Source organism: Chlamydotis macqueenii, chromosome 2 (assembly GCF_036417535.1).
Source record: "Chlamydotis macqueenii isolate bChlMac1 chromosome 2, bChlMac1.mat, whole genome shotgun sequence".
Classification (NCBI taxonomy): Eukaryota; Metazoa; Chordata; class Aves; order Otidiformes; family Otididae; genus Chlamydotis; species Chlamydotis macqueenii.
Genome location: NC_141557.1, coordinates 120,318,764 through 120,337,692, shown reverse-complemented (window position 1 = coordinate 120,337,692; position 18,929 = coordinate 120,318,764). Strand labels below are relative to the sequence as shown.

The 18,929-nt window shown below is 33.8% G+C and overlaps 1 protein-coding gene across 1 annotated transcript in view; it reads right to left on the bottom strand.

Annotated features, from left to right (window-relative positions):
• The window catches only part of SNTG1 (syntrophin gamma 1), a 355,089-nt gene that overhangs the window by 22,025 nt on the left and 314,135 nt on the right, over positions 1-18,929 (bottom strand). Inside the window, exons 15-16 of the mRNA XM_086742308.1 lie at positions 10,101-10,253; positions 4,052-4,144 (exon numbers count right to left, since the gene is read on the bottom strand). Coding sequence (XP_086598434.1) covers positions 4,052-4,144; positions 10,101-10,253 — 246 coding nt within the window. The remainder of the gene's footprint in view (positions 1-4,051; positions 4,145-10,100; positions 10,254-18,929) is intronic.

Genomic DNA, 18,929 nt, shown 5'->3' with positions numbered 1-18,929 from the left:
TACGCTTACGACAGATTTGAGACAGGTTTTCATCTTACGGCTTGTTTGACAATTTCAACTGTAGGAGTCACTTGGTAACAAATTATGTTGCATTATACAATATTGTTTCTCTTCTAATGCAATTTCATTAGAGCCATCCTTATCATCTCACACTGCCTAACGTCTGATTACCTAACCAAACAATATGTCCTCTTTTTAATCTATGCTGCTATACTTTATTCTAACATACAAACTAATTAAGGTGCAAGACTGTAGGTAGGCTTCTGAGGATACTACCTGCATTCTGCTTACCACATTGACAGTTTTAAGGTAACAAAATCTGCTTCAAAATAATACGTAGAGAAGTTAAAAATAATATTCTTACCTCTTTTATATGTAAACATTTTCTATGTAAAATCTTTTTTTTTCTTGTGAATGTTATGCAGTAGTTTACTTATGCTTATGCAATTTATTTAAGTGATTGTATATCAGAAGTCTGAAAACATTTTTTAAGGAATCTGTTGACAACATAAATACTGTTCTACTCGATTAGAAAACTCAGAGAGTCTTCCGTTCAAGTCACAAAAATGTGTATCTGTATTTGTGTGTATAAAACCTTAACTTTGAAGAGTGCTGCACAGTCTGTGTTGGTTTTCTTAGACTTCTTTTATTTCTGGATGATATGCTTTTTAATTGGTAACAGAAGAATATAATGAGTTTTGGGGCACCAAAAGAATTGCATGATGCGTTGCACGAAACATTTGTGAGATGAACGAAGGAGTTTTCCCAAAGACTGACAAACAGTGATAGGAGGACTTGCAAGACAGTATGACTAGCATATCTGACACATGGCTCTTAATGACAATTGCCAGAAGAACACTCTCCAATAAGTTTTTGTGTATTGTTTATAGAACTAAAATATTTCTAATTCTTGTTGGTTTTATGCTTTAAAGGCCCCATTTTGAGAAGTCTAGATTTGTAAGTGTGAAAAAAAAAAAGGTCTTGAGGTCTTCATATTCTAAGTCTGTAATGAGTTTAATAGTTTCGGTTATTGCTACCCACTTATTTTCTTGAATTTCCAATATACCGGTTATCCACGCCCACTAAATGGATTAGTATGTGGCATATCTCTGGTATGCATGCTATCTAACAGATCAGGCATTTTTAAAACAGTGCCTTTATCTTAAACTGTATTCTCTGCTTGCTTGTCTTTCTGTATCAAAGAAAAATTAAACAAACCCTGAAACTTTCAGGATTCTTCATGTACTGCCTCCCAAGCTTTACAAGCATGGTCCTTCCTTTTCCATTCACGAAAATAAAACCCACTTTAACAAGAAAAATCAGCAAGCATTAAGGCAAAATTGATTTTATCATTATCAAATGAAAAGACGTAAAGTGCAAGAAATACGGAGAAAACATGCACAGTGCAAGTGGAAAAGGTGGAAGGGAAACTAGGAGATGTGTAGCACTGAAAAGTGGGAAAGAGTATTTTTTCAGGCGGAATGACTTCTTCCACAGCATGCAGCTCCTGGGAGGAATCAGGAGCTTTGAGGACCTGAGTGACACAATAAGAAATTGGTGATGGATTTGACACATCAGCAGGAGCCCCCTGATCTTCCTTGCAGCCTGTATTATAAGTGTGGTGAATTGTAAGTCTGTGCCTAATAAACGTTTTGTGGGCTGTTGCCCACTGCAAGGTGGGCAGGAGAGCAGGAGGAGAGGCAGCAAAGTACATCAGCTACGAATGATGCAAAAAAGTAATACATTTTCTCTAGTTACAACTACAGTGTATTCACTGCAATAAAAATGTCTTTCTTACAGTTCATGAGAAATTTTACACTTTTCTGTTCTGTCCATATAATACCTATGAACCCTTTCCCTTCCTGAAGGAAATTGCTTTACCCATCTGCTACCCTTATACGCTTTGTCAAAACCTCTTTCAGATTCGGTAAACGCATCCTCTTTCATCAGTATTCAGACTCTCAAGATCCCTAGATACTCAACCATGGTTAATGCTTGGCTTAAAATCGAAGAACTTTTTGGATTCTGAGGCTAGATGCCACTCTAGAGGGAACAGATTCATTCCATGGTTTCATGGCTTTATAGACGAAGGGGGGAGGAAAAAGTAAAATTGCCTCATACTCTTACAACCCTTTAAGGGCCTTCTCAAGCTTGGAAGACCTGGAAGATGGAAAATTCTGTCTTGGCTCTCTTCTGGTTGTCATCAAGTCATCAAAGCTTTACTCCAGTGGTCTTGCATTGTGGATTTTCTATTACTTGATTGTGCGGTGTGGTTTTAGTTTGAGTAGGTTCCCAACCTACCCAGTCAGGACTCTTCTGGTTTGAAATGGAAGTTACACATTAATTTTTTTGCTAAACTTGTTTTAATGTTGGAGTTTATTATGTATTTTTAGTACTACTTATGTGACCTGGTAGGCAACATGGGTCAGGAAGAGGAGAGAAAAGCTGAATGTAAATCTGCTGGCAATTCTAACAACTGCCCTAGTGTTTCAGTAGTCAATTTTAATACTTGAAATACTTTTCTGCTCTTTGCTATGAAAGAAAAAAAAAAGTCTATTTGTGAGGGTAAAGAAATCTATTTTAAAAGTAATATTGTTCACCAAGATGATGTCTCAGAAATTTTATACAACTGGAAAGGCAAAATGACTTATCTGAGAAAGCAAGACAGTGAAGTTATATCTCTGCTACAGCTTTTTCTCCACATCTGTGAATCTGCTATATATGTTGTAAGGACATGCCAAAAGGCTACAACATCCTCCAGCCATGGTAACATATATGAAAGCAGCTCTGCTTGTGCTTTGCTATCTGAAATTTGGTGTGTGCTTGTACTGCAGATAATGGCTTTGGAAGAGTCTGAAGTCTTTCGAGAATCAGAGATGTGCAAGAGCTTTGAAGGAGATGCAAATTACCTTTATACAAAAGCATTGCTAAAATATTATTGGAGGGTGGGGGGAAATGTACACATTTTTTCCTCAGCCATTGCATTTTAATTGTTTTACTGATTTTTTTGTGTAATACCTCCTAAGTTGACAGTCATATATTTCACTGATGAATCACACAAGACTATCCGCTTAACAAAAATAAATATGTATACACAAGTGTTTTAATTTCAAATTCAACACACTTTGTGCGAACAAACAGTAGAATAGAGTGGGAAGAATAAAAAGGCTCTGATTAGTGGAGTAAGGTGGTGGGAAGAGTTGACTTAAGATAGAGGATAGAAGCATATTCTGGAGAGAAAAGGACATTTTCGTCAATTGCTGGGGGCAATGCTGCTGCATCTCAGAGGAAAACAGGTATTGAATAGAAGTGGAACTCAGAAAAAATATTTCACATTTTCCCGTAACAGTAGTGCCAAGCAGAATAAATAAAGCCTGCTTACATTTCAGTACTTGTTAGCAATTAGTGCAAATGCAAACAGACGTCGACTCTCAATGATTTTACTGAGATTTGGACTTGCATTAATATAATCTGGAAATTGACGCCATACTATTCACTTGATATAACAAACTATTTCATTAGTGGTACTGAGCTTTTTTAACGGTTATGGAAAAAGTATGAGACATACAGACCATTGCTGATTTATCTTTTTACAGGCACCTGAACAAAAATATTTAAAACATAAACTGAGAATTTCTGTAATAACACACACTCCCACCCATGAAACATGAGAAGAGAAAGGCAGGTTCTTTTCAAAGCTCACAGATCAGCTTGAAACCACATTTCCTCTCAAAATCAAGGATGCATGAGGGAAAAAACCATCAAATTGAATCAATCTGGGTTTTCATGTGAAATTAAAGAAATAAGACTTGATGCTTGTTTCAGATTGACATTGGTATTGACTTTTCAGTAACAAGCACATAAAGTATACAAATCCTCACATCATTTAGAAATCATCCCCAAGTTTAAACTAAAGCATGAGAGATTTGAGAAGAGATGATCTGTTGCAATAGCAAAAGGAAGCACATTTTAAGGACGTACTACTTATCACAAAATATAAGAAATATAAGGAATAATAATAATGCGATGGAAACAATTCTTAGAACTTTACCTTTGTGGCAGCATCGAAACAGACAAAGCCCATGCTAAAGTCGATGGTAAGTCCCATAAGATGACTTTCCAAAACACAGGCATACGTCTTGCACTGTAAAAGAAAAATCAGATTAGGTAGTTACCACAGGAGACATTTCTTCAAATTCTTTCTAGAATGAGTATTTCTGTGTCTTTATTTTAATGTTTCTACGTCTCAAAATTATTATCAGAAATAAGTCATTTGTGTGTAAATAGGTCAATTTATTGCCAGTGTATATAAAATCAAAGGATTTATATCAGAGATTAAGTTGTCTATATAGTGTAAAAAGAGGCTTTACTTCCTTTAGGGAAATAAATAAATCAGAATCAGAATTGTCTCAGTGGTTTACCCATGACAGCTGCTAAAATGGAAGTTTCATTATTTTTGAACCCTCTTACTTGTTCTGGTACAAGCAACTTCCTCTAATATTAATATATTCCTTTAAGCTTTTAAAGAAAAAAATACAGTATCTCTTTGCTATGATGTTTATTGTATTTTTGTGTTGTCCTAGATCTCAGTGAAAAAGGTAGTATTTCACACTATGTAGCAATTGACATAATCATACTAATTACCTTTTTTGCTTCAGCTAGTGATCCAATATATCTCAAAGTTTTCTATGAGAAACCCTGAAAGACCTTCTCATTCTGTGATTTTTTAATCTATGCATCTATTTATTTCCATAACATCACACTTCAATGCGTGCTGTGAGACATCTAATAATGTTGTTTTCAGGATCATCTATTGCTGTACCTGAAGGCTGATTTCAGGTACCAAATGACAAACTTGCATTTTTTTATCACAAAATATGTATGCAAAAAAAGAAAACATTTCCAAATCTGATTTAAGTTATTTAAGTCAACCATTCTTATTTTATAGAAATTTTACCCTCCAGATTAAATGAAATATAGTTATATTTGTCAAATGTTGCTGTAGCCACTAAATATATGAAATGAGAACAAAGATTTCCATGATCTATAATGTGTCAAAGAACCAAAATATAAATTGTAAACATGGGGACAATGTAAGTTATTAAATTATCAGTGTTACAAAAGTATGTATTATTACTTTTGGCATGTTGAATACCAAGCATAAATCACATGTCTTTACTTATATATCCTTTGGGTGGGCTCTTTGGATTCTAAATAGTCTGTCCCAGAACACAAGCTGAAAGGCTCATTAACAGCTTCTAAGAGTTGGAGTAGACATTGTAATGAAGGAAAATGGAAAAATGCGTAGCTATATAGATTCTCCGGTTATTTTAAATTTGACTGTTTTACACTTCATTATAAATTTCTTTTCTGGAACTGAAATTTTTGAGTCAATTGTTTTCATTGATCAAATGAGGTCTCAAGTACATATGAGCAGTTGTTGGTTAATCTTTGCACACACACCTTGGAGCTCTAGAATCCAGATTTCAAACACAGTGATGTCCATCACTGAGGCTGAAGGACACTTTCTGTTAGTTATCAGTGGGGCAGAAGTGCAGTGTTTAAGCCAGTCTATAGACAAAACATGGTAATCTATAACTCAGAAGTAAAAACAATCCATGACACATGCCTTACAAAATGATTTTGCATTATTGCTGAGTAACAGTAAATCGTGTTACTATGTGATCTGCCAAAGGTGTTCAAAAGCTATAACTATCCATCAGTAAATGAAAGATTTCCTACTGCTGATGTTGAGGTGCAAAGCAGCAACTGGTCTATTCTTGTAGCTTGTAACACTGACATAATTTTATGTACTTCACTACATGTATAAAACCTGAACTCATAGAGTATAGAGGTGCACTTGGTCACTATAACTATTAATGCATAAACCTCCAAAATTTTTAACTACAAAATCAACGATTCAGCTCTGTAGTGTTGTAGCCATATGGTATTTGTATTTATATTAGCAAATAAAAGCAGCTTTTTCTTTTTGGAGCAGCTATACTACAAAACTGCTATGAATATGCTAACTTTGTTAATAAACTGGTGTTGTTAGAAAAGGAGACAATATTGCCTTTGGTAACATCTCTTTACTAGAATAAAAGAGTGTAAAGTAATATATTTCACAGTGACCCACTACTTAATTCACATATGCAAAAACGTTCAGGTTTTGCATGCAAAGCAAAAAAATGTACAGTTTTGTAGAATCAGCTTGCTGACTTCCTACAAGATGCAAACTACATTTTTATTTGTAGACCTCTAAGACATGTAGAACAGACTTAGAGCCTTTATTGAGAATAAAAATTTGGCAAGGAGACAGTATATCAGATTTAAAATGAGTATTGCCATCTAACTCATCTGACCTCCCACCTTAACATCAGAAGTCAACCTACAATGTGCAATGTAGCAGCACACTGAGTTGACACAGCTACGTCTGCCTAAGCACAGCACTGTGCTGGGGCTAATTAGCCTCACTGAGAAGTTAAGATTTATGAGAAATGGGACATATCAGTCTTGGTTCAATGCTGCACTGAAAAAGCAACCAGCTTCCCAGACTGAAGGTTCTTTCTACAGAAGACAGTGCATAGTTCGTGGAGTAATATCATCCAGTTCAGCTCACTGGGGTTATCAGTAGGAAGAAACTACATTGTAAGGTGCAGACCACCAGTAGTAGCTGATTCTTTACTTATTCTTTACTTATATGTAAGACCAGTCTATGCCTTCAGACCACATATTCCAAGATGTTCAAAACAATTCGGAGAAGCAAAATTGTGAGAATAACAAAAAGATTTCTGAAGAGTGAGATTTTAGTTTCTTTGGGGAAGAATGTCCCTTGCTTTACGCATGTGTTGTATGTACTTGAACACTATTATGGACACAGGTAGGAATGTGAATTTTCAGACACTCATTAAATCTGTTAAGATTTTTCTCACCTTTATTTTCTTTAATTTGTCTTTTAATTCAGGCATTTGGAGAAAACAAAAATGCAGAAATTCTTCCCAGAAGACTTGATGATATAGAATTTCTTACACATTTAACAAACACTTTAAATCATTAAAAGTGACTATTAATAATATATACTGTGGATGTTTGTCTTTGGTTGCTGATTTCTCAAATAGAGCTCATGAAAACCTTCTCAGAACTGAAGCGTTCCTCTCCCAAAAGAAGCAGAAGATATCTCAGCACTCATTTCCTGTTCTCTTACAGAATACAGAATCTCAAATTGCATTTATGAATAATTCAGTGGGTCAGGCAGGGGCTGAAGGAGACAATCCAAAGTTGTACCTTAGATTCTACTCCCTCAATACACACAGTGTAAATTATGGAAAGAATGATACGTTATAAACCTCGTGTAAGCTATCTCTGAAGCTAAAGGAAACTATACTATAAGTCCAAAATTTAATTCAGACTTTCAAACTCAGATTCAACTTCAATGAAAACAAACATTAAAGTACTGTAACACAAAACAGCTTACACAATAAACCATATATTAGGGAACAATTACAATACAAACAAGAAGGACAGCAATAAAAAAATTCATGATGGAAGTGGTGAAAATTTTAGCATAACATAGTAGGAACATGAAGGGAACTTGACAATCATATATAATTGCTCATCGTTATGCAAGCTATAGTAGTCTCAGATTCTTCATATATCGAAGCTGTGAGATAATAAGGAGAAAGGATCTCCATTTCAGCTAATTTATTTTTTCTTTTAATAGATAGTTATGAAAATGGATTAGCATCTCTTACTACTCTAAAGGAAACTAAATAAAGAGTGACTGCAACACACCGGAGTGGCACCGCTACAATATCGTACCACATATTATTGCTGAACTATTATCAGCTTGACTATCTCTCCTCTGCTATATTTTTTTCCCAAACAAAAACCTGCCTAATTTTTGTTTTAGACATACCACTGGCAGAAGCTATGAATTAGGAAAACAGAATTTACTACATAGTTATAGTGAGGCATTTAAAAAAAAAAAATTAATTTGTGATGTATTCTTTCAAATTACATTAGAATAGGGCCCTGATTAACCTCTCATGGAAGTTAATGCAAATTTATACCCGTTGAGTAACTCTGTTATTATTTGTATGATTATAGAATAGTACACAACACATTTGAATAATTTTAAATGTTAGTTTTAAATTGCAGTTATATTTTCAAAATTATGTGATTTCATACTGAGAGAAACCTACACACAGTTGGATTATCATTTACATGAAATATGAACATTCATATTAATATGATTGCATAAACCACAATTTTAGTAAAAGGGTACAGTTTATATGTCAATTTTGAACCTGTCATTATTTTTTCTCACATAGCAATGAAAGAACTTGTTGCAGACAAATTATACCACTACTTAGTCAAATCAGATTTTATCTGAATCTGCAAATTGATGGATGAAAGCAGTAACAGATTGCTGAAAGAAAAATTAGGAGGCCATGATCAGTTACATTAAAAATTAATATTCTATTTTTTTTTACAAATGGACTTACAGAAAGAGAGGCAAGAAAATAAAGAAATAAAGGTGAAATCATAGGTGTGAGTTCCACAATAATAATTTATCACAAGAAGTCTGTTTGTTCACCTTCACAAATTTGCTACAACCAGTCAGTCTCAGGAAATCATTACTTTGAGTTCATAATTGCAGAGTGAAAAGAAATGTGGAAAGATTAAGGAAGGTGGAAAGATTATCAGGGAAATTATTTTTTGGAAACACGGGAGCAATTTTGAATAAATGTAATTCTAAATAGTATGAATCAATATTAGAGAAGAACAAACATGAAGTGGCTCCTGGGCTGAAAGTTATTCAACAAAATTGCCATATATTCTTTTACTGATGGCAAAGCAGTGCTTCTACAAACAATGTTGTAGTCAGTTACATGAGAAAGAAAAAGTATCTCAAATATTTAGTAGCAGAGGATATATATTGTTACAATTTTTATACAGAAAAACTACACTTACATTTTTCAACACAACAATGAGAGTTCAAAAGGTAGCAGAGTGCACAAACTTAAAGATAAATGTTTAACCTTCTTCAACTCCTCCTCCAACAAAGGTAATATGCATTAAAACTGAGAGCAATGTAGTTTTTGCAAAACGGATCATCATTAGTATATACTAATTCAGTCCATCTGCATGTGATGGTTTATAGGTCAGAAGAGGTCTAATATATAACTAACTAACAATTTGTCTAAATAAAAAACTGTCAGTGCTTGCACTCCCAGGAGAACACAGAAAATGAGTGCAGGAAAAGTGAGCATTGCCAATACTTGCACAGGCTAATGTGCTAATACGACTTTCGTAGCTGTGTATACAGAATAACTCACGGCAACAGCAAGTAAAGTTGCTCCAACCACTTGTATTTTTTATGATTAGAAAATAAATATAACTAGGATTAGGTAAATTATACTTGTGGTGGATATTTTTTTTCTCCTATTTTAAATTAACAAATCATGACTTTTCGGTCATGTGAGAAAAACAGAGTTATCTTTAAACATTCTGATATGTAATTTTGCTATAAAAATTCTCTAGTAATCTATACGAAATGTCATCCATCTCTGCTCTGTCAAGTGACAATTGAGTAAATACACAAGAAACACAAAATGTGTGAAAAAAACCAATAATATATTTGAGGAATAATTTTGTTTGTGCTTGTATCCAGTAAATACTTTCACTCACTGTACTCATTCCTGCTTATTACAAGGACAATTTAATTCCTGCAAAGTTCACTTATCTTATCAAATAACAAATAAAGTAGTATGTAAGGCAGCATGTAAGAATATCTAAACAGCTCATTTTTGTCTCTGATCTAAAGATTGTTTTTCCTCTTCTGTCCATGAATCTCAATTAACAAATACGTATTACCTAGTCAAAATAAGTTAAAGATTGTATTTGAGGTGATCTCTTCTGAAAGTTAGATTGCAAGCTGTTTGGGAACACTGAAAGGGTTTCTATGGAATTACATACATAAAACAAAAATAAATTGAGAGCTGCAGGAGGTCAGAGAATTTCTTAAACTGCAACATTATTTCATGTAGACCTAATTTGTTAACGTTCAAAAAGATAATCATCAAGGCAAATGTTCTCACCTGTATCCGTTCAACTTCTAAAAAAGTTGCTGTTTGGAAGGCTTTTTCCCATAGCGCTAGGTCAGACTCTAGTTCCACAGAAAAGTAAAGATCTTCTCCAGATTCAGACTGGACACTGAAGCAATGTTTCCGCCGGTCCAGCAGATCACTGTCCTGATGAAAACCTGAAGTTATATAATCTGGCATACATCAATTAATATTTTTAATTGTAAAAATCTATGCCTCAAACCTAGCATTTTCAAATGGCATTTTTAATGATATTACACTGTAGTAACTACTGAGAGCTGAGGAAATTAATATTAGTCTAAACACTGACATTTCAATAAATTTTACACAGGACACATATTCAGAATGGTGCAGAATAGCACAGCATATCTGGCATAACTTTAAATATATTAACAAATCACTTGTCAGAAATGTTATCAGCTATACACTTTTAAATTAGGTGAATTCTGTAAAAGGTGTCTACTTTCTATTCACATGAGAGGAATATAAATATCAGCTTCTCTGATCTATTTGACTCACCCATGCTACTCTAGAAGCTGGCCAAAGGAAGCAAGAGATTGATTTGATCAGTATGAAAAGTCTATCTGTCATGTTTTCCCTAAAGAGTCTAGACAAAACGAGTTCATATTTCTGGTGGCTTACAAAATCCAACATAAAATTTGTCTATAGCTACACACTGTCAGCGGAGACTTCAGGGGCTGCCAGTGGGTAGGTTGCTGGCTTTGGCCCATGAGGATGAAGTTACTTTTGGCTTTACTTTCAACTCACCATCACACAATGGATATGACGTTATAAACATTTAATATTTAATGATTGCTAACATTTGTAATTGTCACTAAATAAAAGAATAACCAAGTTAATCAAGAAATCCATCACTAAAATGTTTTCCAATTTTTTATTTTTTTATTCTTTTTTTTTTTTTAGCACAGGATGCTTTATGCTAAAATTCTGGCATGAAACTTGTCCTTGTGAAAAATACACTTGCAGAAACAATTTTAATTAATTTTATCCCTACTACGGCAAAGCAGTTGTCATAAGCCTCAAGCTCACCAGCTGTCCCTGCAAATACATCTGGAAATTTGAGCTGACCAAGAATGGAAATATATAAAACAGGAATATGTTTGAATTTATTACTCTCAGGCAGATAAGTAAGCAATGGTAGAGTAAGCACTGTTTTCCTCTTTCTTTTCATTCAGTAGACATGTGACAGATCTGGTCAAGAAAGCCAGTATAGCATGCATTCATGAATGGCCCTGGTTCAGAACTGCTTTATGGTTCCTAGAAGAATCAGGTATAGATAGAGGCAACATACCCTCTCTTTGCAATCATCATGAAAAAAACCGAGTTGCTCAGATTTTAAAATGACCAATCACTATGGAAAAATTTCCTTCCTTATTTCCATGAAGTCCTAAGCTTAGTAGCTCAATAGCATTGTCATGGATGGAAAAATCAGAATGAACATAGGCTGTTAGATAGAAAAACAGGATTTAAAAAAAAAAAAATTATATTCGCACAGATTTTTCTCCCAAGTGTTCAGAGGGCCATGTAGTTGAACTACTTAGATGTAGCTAAATAATAGCCGATGTCCTATGACAAACACATTTGTATCTTTTTTCTTCTTTTCTTTTTTTTTTCTTTCCATTCAGGCCCTTCTGCTAAAATGAAAATGTCAATTCTGCTCACAGTATGTTTTGACCAGCATTCAAAAAAGAGATCATAATGTCTAGGCGGTTGTTAATGACACCTATGCTCTACCGCATGCTCAGCCTCAAAGTGCACAGAGCAGCAGCACTGTGACAAATGTTTCATCTTGTGGATATGTGTAGCAACGTAAAACGTGTCATCTAGCACCTGACAATACAAACTCTATCAATACGAACTGTATGAGTAAAAACACTGGCCAACTCTCACTCCTCCAGGGAAGAAAAGCTACTTCGTACAGTATAACAGCACTTCTTGTCTAATGGGCTTTAAGCGGAGTCTTAAACTCTTTACACTCCCAGACCTACACCTGATTGAATGGGTCTGCTGGACCAAAACCAAATGGGCCTATTCAGCACGGAGTCTGACAAAACTCATGTGTAAGGTACATATCTTTCCCAAGGAAATTCTTCATAGCTATAGCCTCAGAAGAAACTAAAAATATTCTGAACTCGTCTCCGCCTGCTCTTGCCAACAGTCAGTAGAGAACAATTAATGCAATTAATGCAATTGTACACAAAACTCTTAAACCTTATTTTAAACAAGTCTATGGCACTATGTGGGATTACAGGAAACACTAAAAAAAACTAAAAAAAAAAAAAATTAACTAATAGTCCTTGCTTTCAAATGGGAGGAAATTTAGTGCAGTGCTTGGCTCCAGAATGCATATCTCTACTTAGCTGGGCCCAGTTAAGGTTCGATGCTTTGAAATTACATTGTTAGATGCTCCTATTCTTATAGGCTTTTTCCTATTGAGAATATTGGCTATGAAAAAGGGATGAGTTGTTGTGTATACTGTGAAAAAGGAAAGTGTTAAAAGTTTTACTGAGACTGAACTTTACTAAAATGTGTTTGAAAAATACAGAAATCTCAGAAGTTTTTTGTATTGATTAAAAAAAAAGCTTGCCTTTTTTATTATTAACATCACTAGCAATGACTGTACTAGATTTTACTAAGCATTACATCAAACCTAGCAGATGAAAAGAGAAGGAAGAGCTAAATGGGATAACCATATTTTTGCTATTAATATATTAAAATTAGAACATACATTGATTAAGAGAGACGTAATCAATAGTAAGTATTATTTTCCCTCAGTGGTTTACACATATATATTTTAGAATATTTCAACTATTACATGATATTGGAAAAATAACACACACATTGTACTCATTAACAGAATAGAGTAAAGCAAATGAATTAAAGAAAGATGAGAAATAAAATTTAAACCGAAATTTCCTCATACTAGAAAATTATTTATTAAACATCTGAAATATTATTGGGAGAACTTACATTTTGTGAAGTTCTTATTTTGAATGAAAACAAAATTCAACATTTCCACAGAAATAATAATTTTCAACAGCATAATAATTTCATTTTTTGACTAGTTCTAATCTGATGAACTGTATGTACTTGTGATTTTGATATCTACGTCTATGGTTACATTCACAGTAAGAAAAGTACAAATCAATCATATTTAAGCATTTTACTTGAGTTTTAAAAGAATTGCTGACATACATATGAGATATTAGTTTCCTTCTTAGTCGTATTTCACTCTACTTGTTAAAATAATTTGGTGCAAGGCTCCTTTTAGTACTGTTTCTGCTCCTTTTTGCTGCAAGATCTTTATTTAGTTTTTCATTTGTGCTCAGGCATCAAAAAAGTGAAACCTGTATCAAACAATGCTTCCAATTGTACAATGGATAAGTGTAGGAAACAATATGTAGACAAAGTTAAAAGACAGCTATCCAAATGTCCTTGTAAAGGTAGGCATTGAAAGCAAAGTTTTGTCTTATGAATCCAACTGAGAATTGTCCAAAAGGCTCTGCAAATTTAAGATAAACTTGTCATGAGTTTCAAAACTAGGTCCGTATTAAGCAAGAATCTTCATTAATTGACTTTTACCAAATATTTATTTCAGTTAAAATATAAAATGCCATTCTACCCATTTAAGAATCTGCTGTGATCCTGTATTTCTATAATCACTTACTAGTCAAGGATGGACATGAGCCAATTTCATTTTGAATTTTTAGGAACTCTTTCATACTGGTAATGATTGGCTGCTCCTGATGTTCTCAGTATGAATTAATACAGATTGTCTGAGTAGGAACAGTCACAAAACTTGCAGCAGTATGCTAATTCCCTACTGGAAGGAAAGTAGTCCTGCTGAAGGAAAGGCTGCGAGGAAGGTCCTTGGCTTATACCCAGCTTCAGGGTAATCCAGCATCTCTGCTGACAGGATGATATTACTCCTGCTTGCCTAATTAATAATGATGTCCATGTTAAGTGAGAGTAATAAATTTATCTAAGGGAACCAAGCATGGCTCATTAGGCAGGTCCTTTCAAATTAAGGCCGAATGCTTCTTTATCACTGAGTAGTGACATCATCCTCTCTTCTGCAGAGGTAATATTTTCTCTTTTGAAAGACAGCCCTTTCCAGAAGCAGCACCGCTCCTTTTCAGTTACTTGAGTCTTTTCACTTTATGCATGATGAATGTATTAAATACTCATATTTTGGCTATTATTTGAATCTGCTAAGATGCAAGAAACCCTTTACTATCACTTTTACTATAGTCAGTGAGAGTTGAGTTCTATTCTACAAAGGTTTGTACAATCGAAAATAAAGCCAGGTGTACCAGTCTCATGCTCATGCCATGATTTTTACCCAGGAGGTGCTCAAAAACTGTCTGGAAGTCTGGTTTACCCTTAAAGATATTTGTAATATATAGAGTAATTTGGCAATGGAACTGTAAATATTAGTGACACTGGTGAGTAGTTTTTGACATGAACAACTAATCATGTAAGATGTCCAACACCATCTTAAGCAGAGTTCTATTCCTAAACAGACGAAATAGAATTTGACTTTTCATATAATATTATTTCAGCTGTAAAAATGAGGTAAATATTCATGTTTGTGACATTAATTTTAATAATTCTTAATAAGAATTAAGTGTGTTATTAAGAATTAAGAACAATACCTGTTTTGTTTGTTGACTAGTTTAGACAGTTCTACAAAAATAAATCTGTCCTATCATAACCAAGATTCAAACCTAGCACCTAAATTCTCTGAAGATAAAAAGCATTCTCCCATTAATTCAACAGTGCAATAACTTCAAGGCGACTGAAAACTAATTGCATTATGCCTTTACACTTGCTGGCATCAGTGCCCTGATTATTTAATTGCTTGTGTCTCCTTTCACTTATGAGCTCCATCTACATAAACCTACATCCTTCCCTATGAGAGATTCCAATGCTTTACTTCTTTATTTGAAGCTTTGGGAACACTTTTCTTGAGCATCACGATTAGTTGCTATGGAGATGGTTCTAATAGCATTTACAGGTAGCAGGGAACAGAGTGGAAAAAAAAATACTACTTCTCCAACATATCCTCATTAATAAAGTAATAAAAAAAACCAACCCATCCAGGCATGCATGTGTTTTTCTACAAGTCTCATTTGAACTCTTCTGAATTTTAATGCTAAAAACCAAGAAAAATGTTGAAATCTTATCTGTGTGTATACTTGCATTTAAATAAACACAGAATGCCAGCTAAACTAAAACTGGAAAGATTATTTTTCAATGTCCAATTTTTATGAAAATATGTTTTCTCAAGGGAAAAAATAATTATAATCACAGGATAAATTTTTATTTGAATTAAATTTCCATTAGAAAGATTTATCTGATTGCTTGAGAGAAATAGAAATGTTAATTCCCTGTAACCTATTAGGTACAGCATTATGCTCAAATTACCTTCCTCTTCTGCCTGAATAAGAAAATTAATTTCCTATTCTGATTAAAAGATGATGCAGTCTCAAAGATTCTCATTTGAATCAGAGCAAGAGTCTGAACATAGGTTTCTCCTCAGCCAGTGTAATAATTGTGCCTATTTATTAATGACTTCCACTCAGAAATGTATTTAATACAATGCCACATAAGTAAAACGTTTAAATTTTTCATAAAACAGACTAATTTTGGGGGAAAAAATATTCTAATACCACTGGTGGTTATTTTCTGCTAAAGAGAAATCAGAGACTAATGTAACTACAAACAGAGATTAAAAAATATGTTGATCATCTCTTTGGAGACTTATTAAGGTTTTGTACCTCTCCAAACTTTGAGGCATTATTGGCTGGTAATGAAGTATAAGAACAAAAGAGTAACATTATTATAATAATAGCAATGCTAAAGAATTATCATATCTTTTCCTTCTGAATCCTTGTTTACAACTTTCTCAAATTTAAATAATTGTAGCTGGTGGTTTTTTCTATGTTAGTTGCCTGTCTGAGGATATTTTTTATTTTCAAGTTATAGGTAAAACAGCTTAACCAGTTCTGTGAAATAAATTAGGAAAACGAAAGAAAGTGGTTTGTCCATGTTAAAAGCAAAGAAACAAACAGATAAAGAGAATCACCCCCTGAAATTGCTTTTTAGGTCGCCATTCTTTGGAACTGCAACTGCTTAAGGTACAGAAGGAAATATTTTCTGCCCTTGAAAAAAAAATACAATTTAAGATCTACTGAAAAATTCAGATGTTCAGGCAAGATTTGGTTGTTACTGTTTTGAAGACTTCATTCTGAACACGCTCTGTCCCCACAGTGTATGGGAAGAGAAGAATCTTTCCTACTTTTCCCATCTGTTAGGGGATGTTATGCTACTAGCCAGGGGAAATCACAGGATACACTATTTCTCCTTCAAGAGGCTGTATACCTCTTAAAAAGAAAAAGGCACCTGACTCAAAACCATAAGTGGACAGAGAAATTATGCGGAAGAAAAGTTTTTATAATTCTCACATCCTGACATTTTTGGGGGGTTTTGGTTTTTCTTTTCAACTTTAGATGCATTTGTTTTAAAGGTAGGTAAAGGTCTTTTAAAGGTCTAGCTCATGAAGGAAACAAGTATTGTAAGGATAAGAATTAAATCCAATTAAATAAAAGGATGGAAAATCACAGACCAAATTGATTATTCATTATAATAAAAGCTTTAACTCTTTTTTAAAAAAAACAAATAAGTAAACAAACAAACAAAACCAGAATTCCTTTCTTACTCAAATAGCATATGAAAACATTATGGCAGGCTGAGAATAGATTAGAGTAGTGTAGTGAAACCATTTGTGTTGGATACCAGCATGGTGAGCAAATTTGTATCAGTAAATGTGTAAAAAATGATATTTTACATGTACTCACTAATAGTGCTCTGAAGAAAATTAAAAACTGTCTATGGAAAAGAAGATCCTAACATAAAACTCCAAAACAAAAATTAGTTAGGAAATCAATATTTCCCTTTTCAGTTTTAGCTCCGGCTGTTGAGAGTTGTAGACTCCCACCATGAAAAGAATGTACGAAAGGAAACTTTGAATAGTTGCCCCTGAGACAGGAACAATTTATTTAACATAATGAATGGGACACAGATCCAGTGAAAAAATACAGTATGATCACTGTTGCATGAAAGCCTATACTCCTAAATTCTCTACCTAAAAAAAACTCCAATATCTTATGCTAAATTTAATTATTACTATAGTCAGAAAGAAACACAGGAAAAAAAAATCAAATAATTAAATAATGTGACCAGAAAATAAGAGAAAATTGATAAATTAGAGAAAAATGCTACACAAAAATGTAAGAAAATTGATGTATCGAAACATATTAGTAGACAAAATACTGAAATAAGGCATCACTCTTATCTTGAGAAATGTCCTGATTAGATTAAGTCTTTGAGAGGAAACCTCAAACTTCAGACAAATCTTGAACATCTGGAATAGAAGACATATACTTGCCTTCCCAGAGAATCCTCCTTTATTATTTATATTTCACATCTTATTTCTGTTCATTTTCATCATCCCTTTTGCCTTTTGTTAAAAGTTGAAGTTGACTTTGCCTTTCAAAGATGTTGCAACATCACTCTAGGTCTCATAAATAGACAGGCAGTAAAAAGTCATTTCTTAGAAGAAGGAAAAGCTGATGCCTTTAACCAACAGAGAGGTTGCAGCAGTCATTTAAATATATACTTTCTGTATCTGTTACTCTTATTTTCCTCTGTGTGTTTATCTTGTTATTTCTTCGAGGAAGTAGGATCATATTCTGAGACTGGCAGCCCAGCCCAACACAACTGATCAGTTTTTCCCCAAAAGGTGACAGTTTATACTATCCTAATACTGCATTAAAAAGGTCCAAAAAGGGTGATATTCTTAAAAAAAAAAAAAAAAAAAGAAAAAAACAAGAGAAAACTCTAAAATTAAAGGGAAGCAGAAAAAGCCTTATTTAATAACTTTACATTTCAAGTACTGTTTCTTTTTCCTTTTCCGAATCAAATAAAAAGTTAACAAGCCTTTATACAGTGGCAGTTTTCATGCATCTAAGTCTGCCTCTTTGCTCTCAAAAAAGACTCTTACATATTGCTAAACAATTACAGGAACGTGAACATCTTTGACATTCAGGGCCCATTACATTAATCCAAATTAACACACCATGGATTAAGGATTGTATCACTATGTACATGTTGAAGAGAAATGAACTGACATCACATATAAAATCAGAGAAAATATAGATGATCACGTCAGAGGTGTCATCTAATGCACTTCTCTAGGCAAGGCAGGAGCAGCTACACATCAGCTTATGCCTATCAGGATCCAATGATGGAAATGCAACATCCTCATCAGGAGCTCTATTTCATTACTGAATGATATCAGCACCTGAGAAGTTTTTCTTTATCGTATAACTGAAGCCAACCTAATTATGGTATTAATGCCAGTGGACGTGGAGATTTATGACTTTTACTATTTTTCTTATCTTATAAGACAACTGTAATTCTAGTTAGAGAGGGAACAAAATTGTCTTTTCTGCGGAAGCATCAAATACGCTTAGATTTAGAACAGGAGGCAAATTGAATACTGAAAATTATTTCTACTGTTTAGAACTTTAACACTCAACAGTTTAGCACTTTTTCCAAGAACTGGCACTTGACTAAACCCTGTCTGAAAATCTAATTTTCCCTGGATGCAGCATTAACCTGTTAATAAAAGGGCTTCATTACTTATGCCTCCTGAGCAGTTTTGAGTAGGTATGAAGTACTTTAGTGGAATCACATCAGGATGCAAGTCTCAGTCATTGACCAAGCTATATTAATGAT